We start from the raw sequence: 24,126 nt of genomic DNA on the forward strand, positions 1-24,126 counted from the left end.
CCTTCAAAAGACAAACACATTTTGTGTTTTAATTTGGTGGCTGTTGCTCAGAGTTTGTAAAGCTTAAGGCCATGTGGTTATCATCCTAATAATCCAGTTGGAAGTTAGGCTCCAGCATGATAGACACAGTACAAGCGGGACAGGAAGAGGAAAGTTCTGCACTGGAGACTTTGTAGTTGTACGTGTAGGAAACAAGTCATCTTTAAGCAGGAAAAGGAATGTATTCTGGTGTAATAAATTCATGTTTCAGCCTCTGTAAAGTTTCCAGAGAAAGGCTGTTTCAAAGCAGACACTCTCCCTCTCGCCCGTCTGGCACTAGCTAGATTCCTCTCCGCTCCATCAGCTAACTGTCACATTACTATTATTAGTTGATTGCTCTCCATGTGCCATAGACGACCCAGGACCCGGCCACCGGGGGTATAAAGCTTCCCCGCTGGCAGGGCAGGACACCGCGGCAGGGGAGCGCTCTCGGCGCGGATCGCGCTTCTCTCCAGCTCCGGTTCGGGGCCGGGCGCGGAAAGCGGCGGCGGCGGCGGCCGAGCCTGCGGTGGCTGCAGGTACGTGTTGACAACCGGCCGCGGGGGGACGGGGCTGCCGCCGCCCGAGGCGGTGATCCCTGGGGACGCGGCCCTGGAGCAGCCGCGGCGGGTCAGCTCTATTCTAATAGCGGGCTGCGGGGCTGCGGGTGCTGGCTCGGCCGCTGCCCTGCGGCACGGACCGCGCGGCCAGGGGAGAGCTAGTGGGGAGCGGCCTCCGTGCCCCGGCTATTTATAGCTCCGCGGTGCTTCCAGCCCAAAATAAGCCTGTTGGCCCGGCGGCTGTCCGCGGCGGGGGGTGCGGGGTGGCGCGGCCGGGCTGTGCGGTGCCCCCCACCGCGGTGGGGGGCCGGCCATGGCGAGCCGCGCCGCAGGGCCGGGCCGCGGCCGAGCGGGGCCGGGAGCTGGGGCAGGACGGGACGGGACGGGACGGGACAGCTGCCGCGGCGCGGGGCTCGCCTGGAATGCGGGCGCCGGCCGCGCGTCGCGACTTTTATGGAAACTTGCCTCGCCGGAGCGGCTGCCGCAGCCAAGGGGCGCTCCGCAGCCGCCAGCCCGCCCGCAGGGAGCACGCCGAGCCGCAGCGGCGGGGCAGCGCTCACAGGTAAGAGCGGCTCCGCCGGCAGCGCAGAGGAACAGGGCTCCCTGAACAGCCCGGCCCGGCTCGCCCCGCTCTCTGCTGTGCGGCGGGGCCCGGGCTGCTGCCCGGCCCGCTGCCCGGCCCGCTGGAGCCCGGCGCCCATCGTCAGGACCCGCCGCTGGTGGCCGGGCCGAGCGGCAGCCCCGAGGTGCCTCGGGAGAAGCGGCCGCCGCGGACGGGGGCCGCAGGCAAGGCCCCCTCGGTCGGGGCGGCAGCCGGCGGGGCAGCGCCGGGCTGAGGGGCAGCCGTAGCCTCCAGCAGGCGGTAACGGGATGTGCCGAGCGGAGCTTGCGGCGCCGCCAGCCCCGGGGCGGGGGGACTCTCACGGTCGGGCGGGGGGGAGGGGGCCGGGGCTCGGCGCTGCGGCCCCGACGAGAGCTTCTCGGAGCTGAGGTGAAGGGAAACGACCGCAGGTGGGGCTTGTGCCGGGCAGCGCTGCGGAGCCGAGCGGCGGCAGTGGGGAGAGCCCGGGCAGCGGTAACGCGGCGTGTGAGGGGACGCGGGAGCGGGGCTGCCTCCCGTGACGTGCGCTTAATAAAAGTTGGTATAAAATCCCCTTTGCTGATGAACCACGTCTGCACCGAAAGAGGGCTCGGCTTTGGTGGTGGGGTCTTCAGCAGCAAAGGCGTCCGCATGCGTCTGTAGGTTCTGCTTCGTCCTGAGGTGATGACTGCAAGACAGCGTGGCTGGGGAGAAAATACTGGTTACCTGTGACAGCTTACAAACTATGTGTTTACTTGTGTTAGGCAAATAAGGGCTTGTGCTGACACAAGAAACAGCTGCGAAAACATGTTTAATGAAACGAGTTCGTATTTTGGAAATCAGACAAGGCGCTACTCCAAATCTTAGCACTCAGGTCTTAAAGAGACCTTAAATCTCTCTGTCCATTGAAATGAAATTGTAAAATAGTAATTAGTCTTTTAAGAGGGCCACGTGTATTAAGGAACATACAGAAGCATGAGAGTATGTCCAGTATATGTAGAAGCACAGCCTGGTGAAATGCAAGATCTGGTCAGATGGTTTAAGACGTGCCTAAGAAATATCCTCTCTAAGGGCATTTGGAATGTTTCAAATGAGTAGTTTCCTCAGCAGAAGAAGTCAGACAACCTGTCATTTGCCATACTTGCATATTCACCTTTGAAACTCCTTTGACAAGGAACAGTGCCATGGTGAGCCCTCTGGAAGCTGTGGGGGAACAAAAAGGAAGGCTAAGGGCAGTGGAAGAGAAGTTTGGGAAGCAACAGTAGGAGTGACCCTCTGCTGTGCACCAAAGGCAGCCATACCCGCTCGCATGAAGGTATTACACACGATCCGGTTCTTGCAGGCATCAGCATTACCAGGAGAGTAGAGTTGGTCAGGTGGAAACAGCTCCAGGAAGCCAGGAGACTGCTTCTTTGTGGCAGAAGCATAGCACAGGCACAGTGACCACCACAGTGTGCAGTCTGAGTTGACCATGAGGATTTAGGAGAAGAGGCAGATAGGCTGTGTCCTGCCATTGGAGAAGGGAGAAAGCAGACTGCAGTAGCTCTTCGTGTCCAGAATTTTATCCCACATTTCAGTACCCTGATTCCTGCAGCCCTGTCAGTGAGCAAGAGATGAGCTCAAGTCACACCACTTCTCTTCAGCTGCTGTGACACAGCGGGGGATGGAGGAACTGTGGCATGGGGCAGCATGCTGCTTCTCTTGGGGACCTCAGTTCACAATTTACTGTCACCCATGATTAGGATCAATGGATATCTTGGAATGCGGTATCTTGGGCCAGAAGATCTCAGCAGGGCTTCCCTATAACCGAGCAGTCTTTCAGCCCCACTATGTTTGCTCTGGAGCTTATGTACCCCATAATAGTCCCTGAAGAGACTAAGAAATTAACAAACAGACCTTTTCTACAGAGAAAGATGATATGATTTTTTAACACAGCAGTTGGACTGCACAGTACTGTACATTAAGAGTATTTATAGTCATATAAACATAGACAAAATCCGTAATAATGAATATATTTTAATAATAACATCATACCTGGAAGAACTATTCTGAGACTCTCAATAAATATTGAAGTGAAATAAAATTAATGATTGAAGAAAATATTGTGTATAGAATTGGAAATTGGATTATGTGGGCCAGTGGTTGGTAAGTGTTCTAGTCTGTAACTAGAAAGACTTAATGAAGGTAATACAATCGATTGGAGGTAGCTTTGTATCTTGTGTTTTACAAAACGTGAAGCTTAGGCAGCTGGTGTTAACTGTCCTAACTCCTTGGCTTCAGTGGAGCTGATGGTTTATGCTGGTTCAGAATCTTCCCTCATGCGTGATAATTTTAGTGTCTACTTTAGTATCTGTAATTTAGTACAACAACTGTCGGTGTCATTCCAGACCAGTTACGGTAAGGACATAAATGATGGACACGGCTCTCTTTCCCTCCTCCTCCCAGTTCTGCTTAATATTTTCTTAAATACTTTAACACAGCGGGCTGTGTTTTCCTCTCCTGAGTGTTTTGGCTGCAAGTAGTGAGTTTCCAGCCCTCACAATATGGTTTTCTTATATAATGGAGTCTTCCCTGCAAGTAGATTGCAAAGAGGAGACAGATGGTAAACGTAACTTAGACTGTGCTGTGAAGGGCTTATTTATAACTCACAGTAGCCGTAGGACAGCAGGGGGGCCTCCTGAAAGGAGAAACCACAGAGGAACTGGACTTTATTTAAAGTCCTGGCTTCGCACTCCTATTGTAAAGAGTAGTATTCAGTTCAGGAAAATGCTGGTATTTTTCCATGTCTTGTGTGAGGATGTTAATCATCCTACTGAAAATCAGGAACTTCTGTGATTTCTAACAAAGGGGAATTTTATTATTTATGGGAGGGTTTTTTGTCTAATTAAAGCTGTACAATGGTTTTTGATCAGTTGAGGACTCTGACCTCCTTTCAGAATGGAAATTATTAAATTTAAGGATATGGATTTGGGGACCTGTGCGCCATCAAACATTCTGTCCCCTTCATGGTTTTCTTTGTTTACTTTGATTATTTTGCCTGAAGTAAGGTTTGAGGAAGTCTGCATGAAAAGTTGAAGAAGTGCTATGACCATAACAAATCAAGACCTGTTGAAGGTGACAGCTCACTCATTTACAGCAAACAAATAAGATGCTTGAAACCAGTCAGTTTTCTTTTACAGAGTATTTCTAATCTGTTGCCCAGTTTCCTACTTGTTGCTGGTTTTGTGTTAAATTTTCACTTGAAACTTCTTAGAGCTCACTCTCTGCATTACAACCAGCCAAGTCATTCGAGTAATGTCATTTTCTCTTCCACTTAGTTCCTGAGGTAGGACCATTGGTCAAAGGATTGGAGTTTAAACTTCTCTTCTAGGAAAAATCTCACTGTAGACCTCTCTTGAAAGTCAAACTGCAGTCTTTTACTTTCAGTATAAACATTATAACCTCAGACTAATTCTTTCTGAGATATTTTGTTTCATTATAGCAAAGGTGAAATATGGAGAGGATAAAAAATAAAGACTAGTGTCAGGTGAATGTTAGAGTGATGAGACAGGCAGAGAAGAGCCTAGTAATAAGCTGAATTAATTTTGTGATCATGGGTATGCCTGACATTATAATCTGGGATTTTTCTGAGTGGGAGCAGTCAATGAGGAGCTCTTACAGCTTTTACTGGGGTATGTTGATCTCAGGAAATTAAAAGAAAATATGAGAATGAATCTTCAGGTTGGACAGCTTCGTAATAGGAGGACAGATCTCTTCTGAAGTAAGTATATGTACAAATAAACTCTTGTTGCCTCTAAGAGTAAGCATTATTTGTATTAGATGGGAAAATGCGTACTACAAAACAAGAATATATATATATGCAACTTAAAAATATAACTAGTTCATCTCAAAAGGGAATTAGTAAGTCAAGGTTTCTTGGGATGGAAAATTTATGACCACATACTTCAGGCAAAGGTAGTGGTAGATGATGAAGGCACTGTTCTCTCATGACTGGTAGGTGTCAGGACCTGGCTTAGCCATTTCAGTTCTCTCAGCAGCAACACATTGACTGTGTGGATCCTCTTCTGATGCTAAGTCAGATACATAATAGGTTCAATCTGCTTTTGTTGAACCTGAAGCAGTGGTCCTTGACTCAGGACCCTAGCCAAATCTGAAGGAATACTTCTTTTTCTCTTGAAGATTCTGGATTGTCTATTGGAAATCACTCATCTGCCTTGAAGGGTGCCTGGGGCAGGGTCCTGCTGCTGCTCCTGCTCAAGGTTGATCAAAGTGCAAACATGGGTGGTGTCATGTTCAGTAATGCCCTATTGCTTTCTATCCATATCTTTTAGCATCAAAGGTGGAGGTAGGGTGACTTGCAGATGCAAAATGTCTTAGAGCCAGCTGGCTAACCTTCAAGCATATTAAGAGGTAGTGATGCCAAAGAACTGGAAAGTAGCCTGAAGTAATAGCAGTTATGGCAGTATTCCAAAAGGCAGAAATGTATCTGCCATCTCTATGGCACACAACCTGTTGGACTGGCACACTTTTGGGAGTTCAGACAGCAGGAATTTGCAAAGAAAATTTCTTGCAACATTTGCACTTTTAAAGACGATTTCAGATTTGTTGGGGGGGGGGGGGTATCTTGCTGCTGCCAGCAATCTTAGTGACACTGTCAAGGGTTCAGGGAGTTGGAGCTATCATCAGAAGGGTTCAAGACAAAGTTGATCCAAAAGCTCAAAAGCTAAATTGTGTTCTTAAGCTCTTTATCTTCTTCCTACAGTAAATTGCACATAATAAGCAAATCAGACTTTAAAATAGTAATTTTTTACATTACTTTAAGATGAAGTCATATAGACACAGGGTATGTTCTTCTAGTGAAGGTTAGCAGCAACCTCCACTTGAGGTATTTAGGTGAAATGGAATTCCTTGTGAAAGATGAACTTTGGGGCTTACTTTTCTGCTCCTGCCCTATATGAAGGCTGCAGAGTCTCTATGTTCCTGGCTACTTCAGTGCATGAATTGTACTAGTGCTTGATGTGCCTTTGTCTTCTAATGTGTTCGTGCAGTAAATTCGTTCAGCTTCTGCATTTTAAGTATAAGGCTATAGGCTCTCAAGCCACATGTAGGGAAGAAAAACTTAAAATCTTTTGACCTCTTCATTTTTCTAAGCAGGTCTTAGAGAAGTTCTTTTCTGTTCTCTTCTTTTGCTATTCTTCTGTTTTAACTAGTTTTAAAGTTACATTGAACAGCAGAGATTTTGCTTACATGCATGAATTAAGCTAAAGTTTACAAAGATGTGCAAACCCAGCTGCACAGTATACAGATGCATATTAAAGTGTGTAGGGACCTTGAGACCACAAGGATGCTAGTGAAGTTATTTGCCTTTCTTAGACTCATAACTTTCTTCCTGCAATTAATTGCACGTAAGCAGATGTACAATTATCTGTCTTTCTAGACACAACAGGATTTTAACATGTTATTGCTAATCTGAAAGTCTAAATAAGAGCTAACAGTAATTTTATGTTCGTGTGTTCATAAGTGATGAACTGTAATGTCTTGGATTCCTATCAGTCTAGAAATTGGCTATTTGTCACTCTGATTTTGGGGGGGAATGACTTTTTGTACTCATTTGTTAAAAAGGGACATCCAAGTTTTACAGAACATCTCTGTTGAAGCTGAATTCGAAGAGTTTGAAATTTATAAGCCAGGGCAGTGATTGGTAGCTAAATGCTCCTGTTTTATATGTTGCTACTCCTTTCATTTGGAAAAATATCCCAAGGTATCTAAGAATTTCATTTAGTCTGTACAGTTACAGCAGCACTAGTAGTATTTATGATGTTGGTGTTTTTGAAGAGCTTATATGAAAATAACTTTTAAAGATAATTATTTTTAACACCACATAAAAATTACAATGTTTATGTTTGTAATTAAGAATTAGAGAACTTAATGGCTAAGAACTGTTAAGAGCTTAACTTTCCAGAACATGAGATGCCCTGACTTCAGTTCCTCTAAACCACAAGTGAGAAATTCCTTCCTGTAGTAAGCTACTTTTCTAGCCTTTTTACTTTGAGCCCTTGAGTTTGTTTGTTTGCACTCAGAGCCTTGGGTGACATGGTTTAGTATGAGGTGTCCCTGCCCATGGCAGGGGGGTTGGAACTAGATGATCTTAAGGTCCTTTCCAACCCTAACTGTTCTATGATTCTATGTTTGGCATGCTGACTTTTTAGGCTTGCCTGGGACTCAGGGCATTGGTACAGTACAATGACAGCAATGATTTCCTTCATCCCACAATCTTTCACGATCTAAAAAAAAGGGGGAAGGCAAAAGGCTTGTCCTGACCCTGAAGTGCCTTTCTGTTGTGTTCCTAAGAAAAACAGCATAATTTAAAATCTGTAACACTTTTCTCTTTAAAAATGCAGTGCCATTTCCAGCCCACAATTAAATGATACAAATTCTTTAAAGTATGTATGTGGCTCACCTAATTAATTTCATAGTTTTTAGCACTAGTATTTCCTAGAGTAGCCCTAGGAGAAAGGAAAGCATTATCTTGTATTCCCATATTGGGTGAAGAGAGGTGCCAGCCTGGCTGGGAGTCAAGAGCATTCACCCAGGCGGGAGATCCAGCTGCATCTCTGATATCCAGGTAGGTTCCCCCAGCCATGGGCCATCTTTCCTCCTGACAGCTGTACAAAGGCAAAGCAGCATCTCCAGGAGGCCATGGGGGTTTTGGCCTGAGCACTCTACAAACTTCGTGGAACCTGAGCTCACTGGCTCACAAGTCAAACTGGAGCGGAGTGGCAGAGGTGCAAGCACATTCCTTTCTGCTAGCATGAGCACTGAGCAAGAGTTTTGCAACACATCAGCCAGGGCAGCCAGAGCTTGGCTCAAAGTCTCCTTTATAAAAAAAAATAAATGGAAATTAAAACCCAGTATCTAAGATATGTAGCATGCATAGAGAATCATAAGCTTGTTCTTTTAATTACTGTTGCACACTTAGAACCTATTCATGTCTTCAGAAGCCTCAAAGGACCAAATGAAATTGTGATACATCTGTTTCAGCCTATGCAAACTTATTTACTGGAAGATGGTTAAAGCATCATTTAAAAGGAAAAGAAAGGAATATAACTTCAACTGTTTCTTTCAGGTAGAAACTGAAAGCAATCTTAAACAAACCAGGTGCAGAACACAATACAGTAGCCATGAATGACATTGCACAGAAAACTGAGGTATGTACCAATTTTAAAGTAATTGAAGTAATGTAGTAATTTACAGCTAATGCTTGCAAAAAGAGTAATTATATGCAATTGTAAAAGACAATTATAGTGGAAATCTCCTGGTATTGCTGTTATTTTAAGATAATGGAAGGGCACTTGGATGTCGCTTAATGAGACTGATTTGATGGAATCTCTGAAATATAGTCTTAATGCTATCAAAAAAAAAAACATGAAGGAGAAAGGCAAAATAAAGGTAACAAAATATTAAGAAACTTTAAATGTTGGGGAGAAATTCTGGGCACATTCACGTGTAATTCTAAATTGTAAATATTAGGCTACTGAGCAACAGGAATAAACCCTATTGGTTTAGGTGGAAAATATGAAACATGGAATGTTTTCAGCCATTTTTTTCAGTACTGTTATATTGAGAACATTCCTGGAGTCGTTACGGTAAAAAGAGAGAAAAATTCACAGTAGTTCTGAAAAGTGGGAACTTCGCTTACTGAACTTCTATTTGGGCATGTGCAGGATAAGCATTGGCAAAGAAGCGTCCATTAGCTGTCTCAGTACCAGAGTCCTGCAAGTCCAGTGATCTTGGCACTTTACAACGTAAAATTGATGGATTTCCAAGTTTCTCTAAATATTTGAAAAAGAAGTATATAATGCATTGGAAATTTTAAATTAACAAGTACCACTATTTATTTAAAAACCATATGGCTGTTGAAATGTTTCAGAAGAAAACATACATACTCTACCATATGTCTATGTCTTTATAACTGTTTTAAATATTAGGGGTAGAGAGGCTTTTCGGTGACTGCTTATGATCAAAATCAGCACTATAAATATGTATTTGAATACAGATTCAGATACATGGTAACTGAAAATGTACCTTCACAAAGTTCATATACTTAATTATTTAGCTGTTCATTACAGTTACAGCCTAAGATTAATACAAAGCTAAATGTTGTTTTGGGATTTTCAGTATTTATTACCGTTTATGAATGAATAAAATGCTGCTTAACTGATGACAGCTAGTGGCACAAAGTTCATAATTCCAAAATTCTGTTTTACATTTTTACATTCTTCCTAATCCAATCTATCAGAATATTTCTGTCCATCTGTTTCAACTTTCTTTTACTTATCTTCATTTCTTCTTTATCTTCACCAAGATTCTGCTTTCTTCATCTAAACCCGTCCAAAAGTCCTATGTGCCCAAGCTTCACAAGGGGGATGTAAAGGATAAATTTGAAGCTATGCAGAAAGCAAGGGAAGAAAGAAATCAAAGGAGATCTAGAGATGAAAAGCAAAGAAGAAAAGAACAATATATTAGAGAGAGAGAATGGAACAGGAGAAAGCAGGAGGTTATTTTCTTTGCAAATATTTTGTGTTGTTTTAATATTCAATATTGTATGTAAAAATATTTTCACAGTATTTTAAGACAATAATATCACAATTTTATTTAAGATCTAAAGACAATTTATTTTCTGTGTTTCATCAACTAGATGAAGGAACTGCTTGGATCTGATGAAGATGATGACTCAAAATCTAAAATTGAAAAAGGTTATGTTCCAAAGCTGATAGGTAAGAGAGACCTGGCTTTAAAGGCCACATAATTCACTAGATACATGATGTAAGTACTGAACTCTGCATTTCATATTCACAGGAACTGTTAAAGGCAAGTTTGCAGAAATGGAGAAGCAAAGGCAAGAAGAAGAAAGAAAAAGGATGGAAGAAGAAAGAAAGCGCAGAATTGAACAAGATATGATTGAGAAAAGAAAAATTCAAAGAGAATTAGCAAAAAAGGCCCAGGAGGTATGGTCACCTGCTCACAACAGTCAGGACATTAGTGTAAACAGTCACCACAAGAAAAAAATTGTCTTGATCAGAAAGATCCAATCTTAAGATTTCTGATAGCGGTGATTTACATGGGGATGTTCAATGGGATGGAAGGGGGGATAATATTTAGATAATCTTCATCTTTGCTTCTTTACAGTAACTGTTTTTTAAAGTGCTAAATTTGAGTTACAGATGAAACCAGGAGGCAGAAACCTGGTAGGAATGTGAATCAGGCACAAATTTTGGTGTCACAGGCATGCAAGGGCTTATAGAATTTTCTAAACTAATTTGAAAATGTTTCTTATATTTTACCAGTCCTTAGACAAACTTTGCTTATACATTAGCGAGTACAGTTCAGTGGTAGATGAACTAACGCAAGCAATAAGAAAATGGTACTGGCAGGCAAAAATGATGAGGTACTAATGCAGTACAAATCATAAATCATGAAGATCCAGATCATGTCTCACTTGCCAATTTGTGAATTTTTATTGCATATCTATGTATACATGAACAGAGTCCAATTTTTGTCAATGCTGAGAAAGCAAATTCTGCCTTTCATAGAATTTTGCATTGGGGTATCATATTTAATTCCTTTTGTAAATTTTCCTCAGTACTGTGAATACTGCTGTGAGTGAGCATTGAAATGATAGGCTATAACCATAAATGGATTTTATTTAACCAAAAGACAGCAGTTCTTAATTTGGCTTTGATTTCGTTGTAGGAAAAGAAAGAGTGTTATAGGAGGAACCAGTTTCCAAGAAGGACTTGGACAGTATTTTCTACTAAGACTTTTAACATTGTTTAAACTGTACTTTTAATTGGAAATATCTCCAGCATATATTTTATCTAATCTCTAAGGCAGAAGTACAAATGCAGAATTTTAGAAAGTATGTTAGCTTTATACACTAACTTGCAAAGAGCATGTAAAGTGAAGACAGTAGGCTTTTTGCAGGAGCTGGGGGGATGATAACATGCCTTGGATCAGAAATAATTGATGAGTTTGCTTTAGCTTTTTTTCTTCTTATGCAATTTTGGAATGCTTAAATGAAGAATGGACATCGAAAGTACCTTTCTCAGAAATCTTAACAGTTCATCACTGAAGAGTTAAGAATGCTTTAGCTTACTTTCTGTGTAATGTTTTATGTTCCCTCTTCCTCAACAAGCTAACTTATCCAGAGTACTCCAACAAAGGTTCAGTCATGATCATCTCTATGAATTTAAGCACTACATATGTATCACTGATGATACAAAAAGAATTTCCAGTTCTGTGTTTGCAAATCTAAGGCAAAGAGCCAAAGTAATGTAATCATATGAAATTCTCATTTAATAGATTGATGACTTTAACAATACGGGAACTGAATCAGCAGCTGAGGTAATCAGATTTTTTTAAGAAATGTTCACCTACATTTTTATTCACTTTGTGTTATTATTGTAATTTGGGCTGGGAAAACGGCGCACAAATACCTAACTGAAATCCAACCAAGGAGCTAACAAATTGTTAAAGTATATGGAATCGTCTCTGCTTTAAGTCAATTTATTTCAGTTTGAAATAGAGTCTGCACTGTGAATACTTTGTGGTTAAAAACATCTAAAATGTAAATATATTCAAAGCTACCAGAGGGAATTTGAGGTATACTGGCAGTGATACTCCAAGTCCTCTGGCTTTGGAAAGTACCATCGTAAAAGCTCTTTGCCTTAAACTTGAAATTAAAAGGGGATCCTGTCAATATACAGGTGCTTGAACACCTCAGTTAACAATTTTTTTTCTTTTTAACTGACTAATTTACTGTATGTGTTTGGATTTTAAGTCTTGTAAATGCTCTCTTTGAAAAAGCTAGGTCTAAATGTCCTACTGTCTTTCACTAACACAAGAAAATCATGTTCCTACAACAGCTTTGGGGAACAAAAAAAAAAACCCGTTAATTTTAAGTTCAATATCCCTGTTAATCATGGTATTGGGGGGGGGGGGGGGGGGCAGGAAAGGGCAAAATGTATTTTGGCAAGTTGTGAAAATAGCATTGTAGCAGCAACATCCTTCAGAAAAAATTACTATGCCTGACAAATTACATATTGGCCTCCAGAACTACTAGCTTATTCCAACCACAGTGTTTCCTTTACATATTAAATGTAAGACTGGAAGTGGACTGTGGCTGCAATAATGATGTAATCAAAATTCCACCTGTTCTTCTCCAAACCACGAATACTGTTAATGAAAATACGTAGAAATCAAGGAGTTTGCTAGCAGTTATGTTTAAAGTGTAATTCAGTCTTGATGCTCTTCAGGAATTTCAAGAAAACTAGTGACTGTTACAGGCAAATGGGTTTATTCTTGTGGTTAACACTCAATACAAGTAATTCTTTTGGAAGGTGTGGTGTATAGAGGTGAAAACAACAGTTTTAGGAAGAAATGAGTCTGAAGTCAAGCTTTATGAAAACTAAATAAATATCTTTTTGGACAGGAAGGGGATGATTCACTACTGGTTACAGTAGTGCCTGTAAAACCCACCAAAACACCTGGGAAGATGAAAATAAACTTCGAGAACACAGGAAAGGAGAGAGCAGAACAAAGAGAGAGACAGGATGAAGAAATGAAGCTAAAATATGAGGAACAAACCCCATCCCTTAAGGAAACCAAGTGCCTTTCAAATGTCATGGTAAACCACTCATCTAAAAGTATCTAAGAAATAAATATCTGTTATTTAAGCTATAACAATTCTATTTTCCTTACACAGGGTGAAAATGAAGACAACAAAACTCCAGAGTCTCTGTCTCCTGGTAAGCTGAAAGTGACATTTGAAGAACTTGAAAGACAAAGACAGGAGAATCAAAGGCGGCAAGCAGAGGAAGAAGCAAGACAGCGTTTAGAAGAGGAAAGACGTGCCTTTGAAGAAGCTAGGCAGCGAATGGTAAATGCATGCTTTGTTCATGGAGTTATACAATTTTTACATTAGGATATGCTTTTATATTCTTTACTGTATCTGATTCTTTTTTCTTGCTGTTTACTATATTGCAGGTTTTAAGAGTCCAAAAATAAATTTCCGATGTATTTTTGACCTTAGCTCTAACTCAGTAACCACACCAACATAACGCTTGAGATTCTTTTGGTAAATCCAGGAAATTCATGTGTTTTAAGTCTGCCAGCAACCTTAGCAGGTTTTATACCTACACTTTGTAGTACCCCAAGCAGTAGACCCTCAAGAAGACAACCAGTTGTCTGTTTTGTTCGTAACTAGTGCTTCATATGTGTCAATAACCAGATTTTATGAAGACAGTCTGTAGTAACAGAATGCTATTTCTTATTCCCATGTATTTACTTACGATAAATACATACGTTACAACCTTGCTCTTATGAAACAAGGTAGAAAAGACAGTCAGCTCTCTTGTATGTACTGGCATAAACAACGATGTATCAGAAATTACTAGATTAAGCCTCAAGTTGTCAGAAATGTAGCCTACAAATCCTGTTTTATATTACTTGCAAAACTGCCTCTGTATGTGTTCTATATCATAAACCACACTTATTTTAGATCAATTCTAAACAGATCTCACTATCTTATTCTTTGATCATACCAAGAGTTACACACTTAATGTTAAGATATACCAGGTAGGTTGGTCTGTATTTCCTCACTTCACTATATTCCAAAAGCATTTTTAAAGTTCTGTATTTAAATATCTTTCCCGTGTACAGTTACGATCGTTATGACTTTGTTATGATTCACATACAAAGAAGATGAATGAGAAAAGAGATTTTATTCTTTCATTACATCTTTGAAAATATTATTTTTACAAATTTGCAAAAACAGAGTATAATAACTATGGTTGAACATTCTTGGATAAACAGCTCAAGATCACTATGCTGACTACATTTAAAAAACATTCTTGGACATTTATATTCTCAAAAAAAAGAAAAAAACTAATCAAACCACAGAACCTCGAGACAGCTGAAACTCTGAAATTCCCAACTGGTCCAAATAGAGAGAGTTCTAGGTTTAGGGAGGTACCTAAATTGTAGTTTACTCTTCCACCCCCACCTCGAATAAATCATTTAACCATTCCACACCAATAACCTTGACAAAGCACTTTTTTATTTGGGGTTGGACAGGGGATGCTGGTGAAAGAGATCAGGGAAGAAAATGAAGAAGAGAGAACTTAATAAAGTCACTAGCTGTTCTTACTGAAGTTTTGCTCATGTCTCCCACTGTATCTGCATTTATTAGCAAGTAATATAATTTACAACTTCTGTACTCCAAAAGAAATCCGAGATGTCTTCTGAAGATGGTTCAGTCTTTTGTTCTTGATTGCAGTTTGCAAACCACAGCCTTCTCTCTGCAGATAAGTGTTACTGGAGACAAGCAATAGTGAAGAGATCAGAGTATCTCAGTTCCCTTTTTTCAGTGATGATTAAATGTCTAAAAAAAAAAAAGTAAAAAAGAAAGAAAAATCTCAGTCTGGGGTAATAGCAAAGTGTTAATTGATTTAGCTTTGCTATAAAACTTTACAGCATTTTTTTAACTGGTAACTGCAACGGTGAAAATAATTTATATGCAAACAAAAAGACTTGACAGCATAAAGGTCTATTAAAGAGATGTAAAGAAAAGTGATTTAGAGTAAATTATCCATCCCCAAGACTGTAAAATACATACGTAATTGTCCAGCCTTTTCATTATAACACATTATTCTTTGAATTGCACACTCAACATATTTTTAGGAATTACAGAAGCTACATATAGGTTACCAAAATATGTTTCTTTTCTCCCTCCTGGCTAAAACCAAGACTAAAATATTTCTTATGGGAACCAAATTCTCAATAAATCCCCCCCAGGAGAAAAATATAATTATGAAAGATTAGAAAGGAATTAATGAAATATCTATTTACTATACAGAATATTGCCATGTTTGGGTAAAGTCCTTTCTATTTATTCCTCTCCTGAAGATAAATGAAGGTGATGATGAAGAATCTGAAAATTCTGTTAAAGAATTCCGTCCTGGTAAACTCAGACTCAGTTTTGAGGAGATAGAAAGACAGAGGAGAGAAGAGGAAAAGAAGAAAGCAGAAGAAGATGCAAGACGACGCATTGAAGAAGAAAAAAGAGCATTTGCTGAAGCAAGGAGGAACATGGTATCGCATTTTTGTTTAGTATATAGTTTTGTTTTTACCTAAGTAACTCTAAATCTGCTCTATGGGAAAGCTGTAACTACAGTTAAGAATGCATGCTTCAACTCCTTCAGTAATTAGATTACCTCAGTACTTACTACAATGTGGTAGGGTAAACTAATCAAGTTCATTTACCAAAAATCACAGAAAAATCCTTCCTCACAGCAAGCCTAGAAAGGATTTCAAATAATTTAGACAAAACCAGGTATTGTGTCCAATGGTAGATACAACAAATTTAGAAAGCAGAATGTTTTCACAAGTAGGGTTTGGGGTTTTTTTGGGAAAAGCAATTCCTCTTACTTCTCCAAGTTTATCTCCCTGCCTTTATAGGGTAGCCACCAATTAGCTGTTACTAGGTAAAGCCTAATTAATGGCATACTAGAGAAATGCCCACTGCAAGTGCGAATTTTCTAGTCATCTGTGGTCCTTTAGGAAGGAAAAATTAAGAGGCTGAAGTCAGCTGATACTTTTATTGTATTTTGTTGCTTATTCAGAGAAACAAAAAAACCCTAACTTGTAGCACTTACTGTTAGAACAATTTGTAATATGGATCTTCCTTAGACACATTCAGATTTCTGTGATATGCAATGACTTCTAAAATTTGGGTTAAGATTACACTGAAGAAAAATTTTCAGGGATCTGAGATTGAGATACTGGCACCAGCTAAAGCAGAGAAAGATGCCCAATTTCAGAAAGTGGCAACATTATTTTAAGAAATAACCAGCATGGAGCTTTTCACTGTATTCTTCATGCTTATTCCAACAACTTCAAGCTGTTGGATATAAGCCAGTTACTTACCGGTGGTGGTTAAGAAACACAGTATTAAATTACACAAATATCACCTAAACCTAAGTATTTGTTTCAAAAGGAAGGGCAAGACCCACCATACAGAACTGTGGAATAACCCAGTCATCTGGCAGTGTCTTCCTACATTCCTCTCTGTGGTTTTATTGGGAAAAAACAGCTGCATAACTAATAGAATTTTCTTCATCATACAAAGCAATGCTTGTGAAAGAAATTAAAACTTTATATGATTATACTGGACTTCTACATTCAATTACATTATGGAAAGCCAGCAGACAAAGAAAAAAGAAAATTGAAGAAAGAATGTGCCATCCTCTGTTTTCTTCCTGCTTTCTTGAGAACCTCTTTTTTTCTGCCTCCATGTAGCAAGAACCTAAGCTCAAGTGTCCAGTCAAGAAAAATATCACTGATTAAACAGGGTTTAATCTGTTAGATGCAGCACAGAGTCTATGATTGCACTCTAACTGCAGACAGTGAAAACGTTCAGTGATTTAAGAAATTAACTGAAATTGTATTTTTACATTTTCATGTTTGAAGGTTTCTGTTAATCAGCATCTTGAATATGAACATTTTCTGTTACTTATAACAAATATAAGACCATGCTTTCCCTATTTTCCACAATGTAGCAGCAATACAGATTTACTTTTAAACATTTTAAGAACATATTAGTCATCTCTTTCAGAAGCAGGAAAATCTCACACAATTTTTATTTAAGCATTTAAATTATGTAGTTATTTTAGAACCTCTTTCGTGTTGATTCATTTTAGATCTGAAAGCGTACACACATAGAAGTAGCAATATTGTTGCTGGAAAACACAACCACCACCTCCTTTCGGAAGGATCTCCCTATTTCATGTTTACTTTTTCTGCATTCATACTTCCATGCTTCCCACCACCAAGGTGATCACTTTCAGACTGAAGCATCCATCTTTCACCCCTGACAGTCTATTAGAGAATGCATAAAGAACCTGTCTTAGCACAGATTAAAAAAAAAATATTCTTTTTTCTGTCAGTCACTGTTTCCCACTGAAAATTTGTTGACTGCTGCAAACTGTGGCTGGTACAGGATCATTTCTCACTGCCATCTGTTCCCACTTCACAAAATATTTATTGAACCGACCACAAGGAGCTTGTACATCACAAAATTCAGCTGATTTTTGTCCTCTTTTTTTTAAACCAGGAATAAGTTGGGTTGCTGCCTTTTTGTAACTCCACGATTCAAAAACGCAGAGCAGACAGCCGCTAGTGTTTGCTCACATGCACAGCTTTTTAACGCTTACACATACATGTAGTGGTAAATTTTGAATTAATGCTTCTCCTGCCCACTTAGGTTCCGTATCTCCTTGAAGTGATAAGCATGTGAACTAATGCACCATAACAAGAGACTTTCACATTTCTTTGCTAATTTAGCTGTGATTAGCCTCCAGAAACTACAGGGCTATGCACTGTTTTCATTAAGGGAAATAGTTAACAGCTTTGTTTTCTCAACTCCACTTCTCCATAATGCAATTGCAACAAATCTGCTCATATTATGCAAAACAAATGAAGAATGTAAGGAATGGGGGCTGAAGTCCAACTATAAGCTTACTCAGAGGGAAAATCTGAAGGACATCTATAGTGAATAGCAGCAGTATTTGAGTGGGATTGAAGCAAAAAAATGAGCTGTAAAAAATAAAAAAAGATATGGGCAAAATAGATCAAGACAGACATACAAACTGAGATGGCACAAGGAGCAGTGAAAGGTGTTAAGTTACACTGGCATTAAGTAGCAATACAGAGAAAAGGGAGTGCCAAAGAATCATTCTTTAAAAAAAGTTTGTTTCTTTATAAAGCTAGTCAAAACCCTTTCTCAAATGAAAGTTTTGCTCCTTCAATTCCTTCTAGCATTTGACGACTACTACTGGGAATGCCTACAGTTTAAGGAACACTGGGCTCTTCCATATTTGTAACAAGGCTTTTCAAACATGCACTGATTAAATAGTGCCAAAAGCCACATCGCCATGCAGTTCTAGATCAGTATCAGACCTAATACAGTCATAGAATGTTTTGAGTTGGAAGGACCTTAATGGTGATCTAGTTCCAACCCCCTTGCCACAGGCAGAGATACCTTCCACTACACCAGGCTGCTCAAAGCCCAGTCCAACCTGGCCCTGAACACTGCCAGCGATGGGGCATGCACAGCTTCTCTGGGCAACCTGTTCCAATACTTCACCTCCATGACTTATGTCACGATTTACACACTCTCAAGCTCATGATTTACACAGTCAAGTTATACAGGTCCAGATATCCAGAGTTCTCCTTCAGGAGAACTCAGGTACAACTAGAAAAAGAAACATCAACCAGAGCTGCGTTTGTTTTTCCTCTTATTTTATTCTTGACTTGGGTTTTTTTTTCTTTTAATTTTGCATTTGAAGAGCTATTTACACCTCCCAGTGTCTTTTCTGGGTTCATGCTCCTCTTTGGACTTGCTCCCAGAAACTGTATCCCCAACACCTTGTAACTACCTATTTAGTTTGAGCAAATGCAAGACTTAATGCAACCCAGGTTTTGCTTTCCAAAGACAGCAAATTAGAAAGATGGCAGAAAGAAATCACATTATTCTTGAAAAACCAGAGAAAAAGACCCCACAACGTTGCATTAAAGAATGTGAGATGAACACAGTAAATTGAAAAATCTCACATTTATCCACAGAACATTTCTGCCGAGTCAATCTGTTAATAAATTTACATAGTTACATGCGCAAACATACATTTATATTGGTTTTATCAAGAACTTAACCTTGCTGCTTAAACTCAAGAGACTGCCATGCTCCCTGGCCATTTTTGTAGCATAGTTTCCTGTTTTGGTAATACTTTGTTTCAACAAATTCAGTCTGATAGAGCGTTTTTTCTTACACTTCCTGCTTTTCGAAGTAGTTAAATTCACCTTTCCTAGGCCCTACCTCCTTACGAATTAGCTACAAAATAAGCGGCTTGCTCATGAATGACTATGAAAGCCTAACCCTTCCTTAGAAAGGACAGAAATGAGAAAACCCTTGCTGTTGGGTTGTACAAAACCAATGAACTGGCAGCGTAACTTTGTATAATCAATCTGTGCACAAGAAGAGTTTCTTGTAGAAAATTCTGTTCAGTTCTGGTTACTGGGAATACCGGTGCTGCTTAAGCACAGGAATTTAATCTAGTTTGCTTAAGAAAAGATAACAAGTACATGTACTTCAGTGTTAAGAGCAGTGACACTGAAACACAAGCACTTTGTGTAATGATAGTCTGGGAAGAAAATGGGAATCAATTGTTTCAGGTCCCAAAGCTGCATTAAGGGGACATCCTCTCATCACCTTGCAAAAAAGACTGCATTTTATATGATCCCCTTCACCCGCATTATAAAAGTGTAGCATTGTAATAAGGAAGACATAAAGTCAAATACCATTCCTGAAAACACACTCCCTCCCAAAACATCAGAGGAATACCCACATTGCATCTTACTGTGGCAGATGTGGCAAAATACTCAGTTTTATGTACTAGAGTGCCTGAGCACTGCTGTGATTTCACCACAGGTATCATTAATGCTCTCAATTTCCAGCAGGTGCTGGATGATGAATCACCAGAAATGTTTAAAACGTTTTCTCAAGAATCTCTTGTACCTGGTAAACTGGAAATTAATTTTGAGGAGTTGCTGAGACAAAAAATGGAAGAAGAAAAGAGACGCACAGAAGAGGAGCGTAGGCAAAAGTTGGAAATGGAGAAGCAAGAATTTCAGCAGTTGAGACAAGAAATGGGAGAGGTTTGTATATCAAAAGATATGCTATGCATATTCTGAATAAAAGTAAATAGATAATTTCGGTTATTATCATTTAAGAATGTCACTAAATATTCCTTTAGAAGCAATTTTAAATCAGTACTTCTAGCATTATATGAAAAGAATGAAAAATAGAAAAACATATACATCTTACACAAAATTTAAAAAATATTTTTATCACTAATCTACCAGGAAAATGCTTTTATCTCTTGCCACCCTAAAAGTAAAAACACAATTTCAAACTTCTAATGTTATTTTACAGCCACTTCTGAAAATTCTACAGCATTACTAAAGCTATTATGTAGTATTTACAATAACAGAAGAGCAGAAACATCTAGTTCCTAAATGAAAATACAAACTTGAAATTAAGAAAGAGCAAAATTCTTGCTTTTCCTCAAGGGAATACGGTGTTAATTAATTAGGAAAGATTACAGTGGCCTCAACTTATTTCTAGTCAGTGTATCAAGGGTTTGAAGACTCTCACAGTTGATCTTAAAAATCACACAAAATTTGCTTTGCATACCAGATGTTTAAAACATCACGTTCATAAACTTTATGCTTCAATTTGATTTGGTTGGGGGTGGCGATTCTTTATTAATTTCTTTTGAATGTTAGAGGACTACGTTTTTGTTAAGGTAAGCTAAGCTAGTGAGTAATAAAGGCTCCAGCTTATATTGGAGCCTTTATTCACCTGAACTTTTTAAGTAAATTTCATATTACATGCTGGGGAAGAAGGGAGAGACAGGGTCCTCCAACTAAAATGCATACGCATCTTAACTGTCAGGCAGAGGTCATAAAAGGAGGGATTAAAATAGTAACAATATCAGCTTCAGACAGGGTTTGACTACAAGATCCAGAACTGACATTTCTTTTCCAGCCACAACATCCTGAAATCTCATTCGCTTTTTACTGAATTAACAAAGTAGCTGTATTTTAGAAAGTTATTTCATATCATATTGCAATAAGCCAGAAAGGTAAATTCTTGATCCAAGATAACTAAGTTCTTTGTATTGCTACGTATCCGGTTTTCTGAGTCTGTGAAAGGTGGCTTATTGAAAGCAATTTCAAACAAAGGGTACATTTAAGCAAGATACTGTAAAATCTGTATCTAGTTTAGAGAATAGCAAAGGAACAAACAAAAAAAAAAGAGAAAATGTCTATGTTGATTTCAAATAACTAAGAGAACTGTTCAAGTGTATTAAGTTACACCTATCTGTGGGGAGAACAGGTAGTAAAAATACCTATGGCACTTTCCATCTTTATCATTCTGCAATTTCTGAACAGCTGGAAGAAGAATGTGAAACTTTCGAGCTAAGCAAAGAATACGAAGAATTAATAAAGCTAAAAAGAAGTGGTTCTATTCAGGCAAAGAACTTAAAAAGCAAATTTGAAAAAATAGGACAGCTGTCTCAAGAAGAAATACAGAAGAAGATTGAAGAAGAGCGAGCAAAGAGAAGAGCAATGGATGAAGAAATAAGAGAAAGGGAAGCTGAAAAATTTCAAGAGGTAAGTTGCATTCTCTTTATGTTAATGATGTACTTAACTCGCACTGATAATCCAGGGGTTGACAGTACTGCTGCTTTCAAAGTTTGCCACATTTCCAAAATTATTTTCTCCCTTCCTTCCTGTTCCCACCTCAGCATCCCTGACAGAAACAGCACTAGTTTATTATCAGTCATCTGGTGAAGCATACATCTTTTCTGCTCAAAGTCCTCAATTCAGCATCTTAACAATCTGAAACCTGGCAGCCTGAGGCTTTGAAATATTCTTGAGAATTACTCTGTTAATCATCACAAATGGCTTCCCCTTCTGAACTCTAATTCATTCTCTACTGTATGCATTAAAACCAAAACACAAAAAACAATACCATTTGAAGATCAGATCTTAACTGTAGTGATTTTTCCATAAGGTCAACCTGTGTTAGCTGTTGAAGCTACCCCAAACACTATGGCATGAAACTCAAGTCACTAAGGATTTACCACTGCCACATGACAGTATTCAACTTTTATATGAAAATAAATCCTTAGGAGTACTTTTCTACCCAACATTTTTGAAATTACTTTGCCAGTATTTTGCTGTCTCTGGGATAAGCTATTAAGAGACTTGATTTAAACCCAACAGCAAACCTCTGAGAAAAACAGGACTCTGCATGGCTTTGTTCAGTTAAGAACTACTGCTCTACAAAACTCAAGTTTATTATTACATATATTTAAAAGGTAGTTAAGTAAGCCCTATTTTTTAATTTCCCCTTCACAAGGATGATGAGGTAGATGTGAGACCAGCTAAGAAATCTGAGGCTCCATTTACTCACAAAGTAAACATGAAGGCCCGTTTTGAGCAAATGGCAAGAGCCAGGGAAGAAGAGGAGCAGAGAAGAATTGAAGAACAGAAGTTACTACGCATGCAGTTTGAACAGAAAGAAATTGATGCCGCATTACAGAAGGTATAAATTACAAAGTGCCTTTTCCTCAGTCCTAAGTGTCATGTAACTTAGCTTCTGATTACCATTGATGGCAACTCTGCTAGAGGTATAAAAGGAACATTATGCTGTTTTAACAGCTGCTGTGAATTGCTGCAATAATGTAAAATTGCTTTTGGTGTTTTCACATATTCTTGATGCATTCAGAGATACAATGAACTCTTCTTGCAGTATCCTCTGAATAGTCTGAAAACGGGATTTTTTTCTGCTTGTATTTTGCCCTAAGATTACAGCCTCGCTTGTTCCATATCTAGATTCAGTGCATTATGGTATCTAGTGGGATAGGTGGCATTTCAGCTTCTCAGAAATGTGGTAACTTTCTGTAATCAAATAGTTATCACTGACAGGCATACTGCTATTGCCACTTTAAATGTTCTAAATCAACTTATTTTAAAACAGAAAAGGGAAGAGGAAGAAGAGGAGGAGGGAAGCATTATTAATGGTTCTACTTGTGAAGATGAGGAGGATCAAGCTCGATCTGGAGCACCCTGGTTCAAGAAGTCGCTGAAAAACACATCGGTTGTTGATGGCGAGCCAGTGAGATTTACAGTTAAAATTACTGGAGAACCGAAACCTGAAGTTACATGGTGGTTTGAGGGAGAAATGTTGCAGGACTCTGAGGACTATCAATATATCGAAAGAGGAGAAACCTATTGCCTTTACTTGCCAGAAACCTTCCCAGAAGATGAAGGGGAATATATGTGTAAAGCAGTCAACAACAGAGGCACATCTGCTAGCACTTGTATTCTTACCATTGAAAGTAAGAGTTAGCATTTTCATTTGCTTCATTCTCATTCTTCTTGCACCTTTCCTATTATGAAATCTAATTATCTGTTTCTCTTACCCTTTTCTTTTCTAGCTGATGACTACTAATGCTCTCCTTTAGCTGGAATCTTTCTTCTCCTCAAAACTTTCTTACTGCATCATCTCTTTCTCTGATGGGGCCAACTTAAGCAAGCAAGGATATGCATTGTCATTCCTGCATCAGATAAGAATAATCTTCAGTTGTGAGAGCGTTCAGGTTCCTTCTCAGTACAGAAATTAGTATTAAAGACTAAAAAGAAGGAATCAGTGTATGAATGATGAACTAAAGAAAAAAGCTAAATTATTATAGTGCTCCCACATTTGAAGACCAACCGTTGTGTAATAGTATAAAGCTAAATAAACAATCTGGAAACTTGTGTAGTAGTGTAAATCTATTGGTATATTTTGCATGAACACTGAATATTTAAGATGTTTTTCTTTATCTCAGAGGCACTGAACTGGCCAAAGGAAATACTTATTGATGATTTTCAAAAACTCGAGTGTACTATTTTTAAAGAATAAAAGATTACGTAACTGCTCACTTTTGTTGTTTTGTTTCAAAGAGCATTGGTTATTTTGTTTTAAAATGGGCCTGCTTGTTGTTGCCACTGACAATCCAAAACTAAAAACAGCAAAACAGTCCCAGTAAGGCTTATAGTAGTCTTCACAGTACGAACATTTGCTTGTAAAACTGCTAATGTTTTCATTGCTTAAATGATACAGGAACAGTTGGCGACAGCTATGGCAGGCTCATATTTTAAATTGATGGGAAGCAAGCTTTAAGAAAGTTATTTTCAAAAAGTGCCTAACTTCTCAATCTTTGTTCTTTCTTAATGCAATAAACTGCTGCATCTCTAAACATTGTCTTCTTAAGGCTGTTCTTTCTTTCTAAGACCTCC

General features: G+C 39.2%; 2 protein-coding genes across 26 annotated transcripts in view; one reads left to right on the forward strand and one right to left on the reverse strand.

Moving 5' to 3' along the window:
- Positions 1–375: 375 nt before the first annotated feature.
- NEXN (nexilin F-actin binding protein) lies at positions 376–23,768 on the forward strand. Of its 15 annotated transcripts, none has more exons than XM_061451564.1 (14): positions 376–557; positions 8,285–8,366; positions 9,524–9,715; positions 9,857–9,935; positions 10,018–10,166; positions 11,521–11,562; positions 12,650–12,844; positions 12,923–13,096; positions 15,124–15,309; positions 19,729–19,929; positions 21,229–21,450; positions 22,202–22,387; positions 22,823–23,183; positions 23,283–23,768. In XM_061451564.1, exons 2-14 carry the CDS (start codon positions 8,340–8,342, stop codon positions 23,294–23,296), a joined length of 2,028 nt encoding a protein of 675 aa, XP_061307548.1. In that variant the 5' UTR covers positions 376–557; positions 8,285–8,339; the 3' UTR covers positions 23,297–23,768. The 15 variants fall into 15 exon arrangements, with proteins under 15 accessions (XP_061307548.1, XP_061307550.1, XP_061307551.1 ...); XM_061451566.1 differs by having other exon boundaries at positions 8,289–8,366; XM_061451554.1 differs by lacking the exon at positions 376–557 and adding an exon at positions 921–1,140 and having other exon boundaries at positions 8,289–8,366.
- FUBP1 (far upstream element binding protein 1) overlaps positions 13,922–24,126 on the reverse strand; it is a 36,017-nt gene continuing 25,812 nt past the window's right edge. For all 11 annotated transcript variants that reach the window (XR_009743077.1, XR_009743078.1, XR_009743075.1 and 8 more), the window contains one exon: positions 13,922–14,599. Coding sequence is in view for 7 of the 11 variants with exons in the window: in XM_061451579.1 (XP_061307563.1) it covers positions 14,582–14,599 (18 nt within the window). In the remaining 4 variants the exon portion in view is untranslated. The remainder of the gene's footprint in view (positions 14,600–24,126) is intronic.

The sequence above is a fragment of the Pezoporus flaviventris genome, unplaced genomic scaffold (assembly GCF_033815535.1).
Source record: "Pezoporus flaviventris isolate CSIRO_AGI_PZ_B2104156 unplaced genomic scaffold, CSIRO_AGI_Pfla_v1 ptg000013l, whole genome shotgun sequence".
Taxonomy (NCBI): Eukaryota; Metazoa; Chordata; class Aves; order Psittaciformes; family Psittacidae; genus Pezoporus; species Pezoporus flaviventris.

Coding starts and splice junctions, on each gene's coding strand:
- NEXN (XM_061451564.1), top strand. CDS start 8,340: ATGAATGACATTGCACAGAAAACTGAG. Junction 9,716..9,856: donor GGAACAGGAGAAAGCAGGAG/GTTATTTTCTTT, acceptor TTCATCAACTAG/ATGAAGGAACTGCTTGGATC. Junction 15,310..19,728: donor CTGAAGCAAGGAGGAACATG/GTATCGCATTTT, acceptor CTCAATTTCCAG/CAGGTGCTGGATGATGAATC.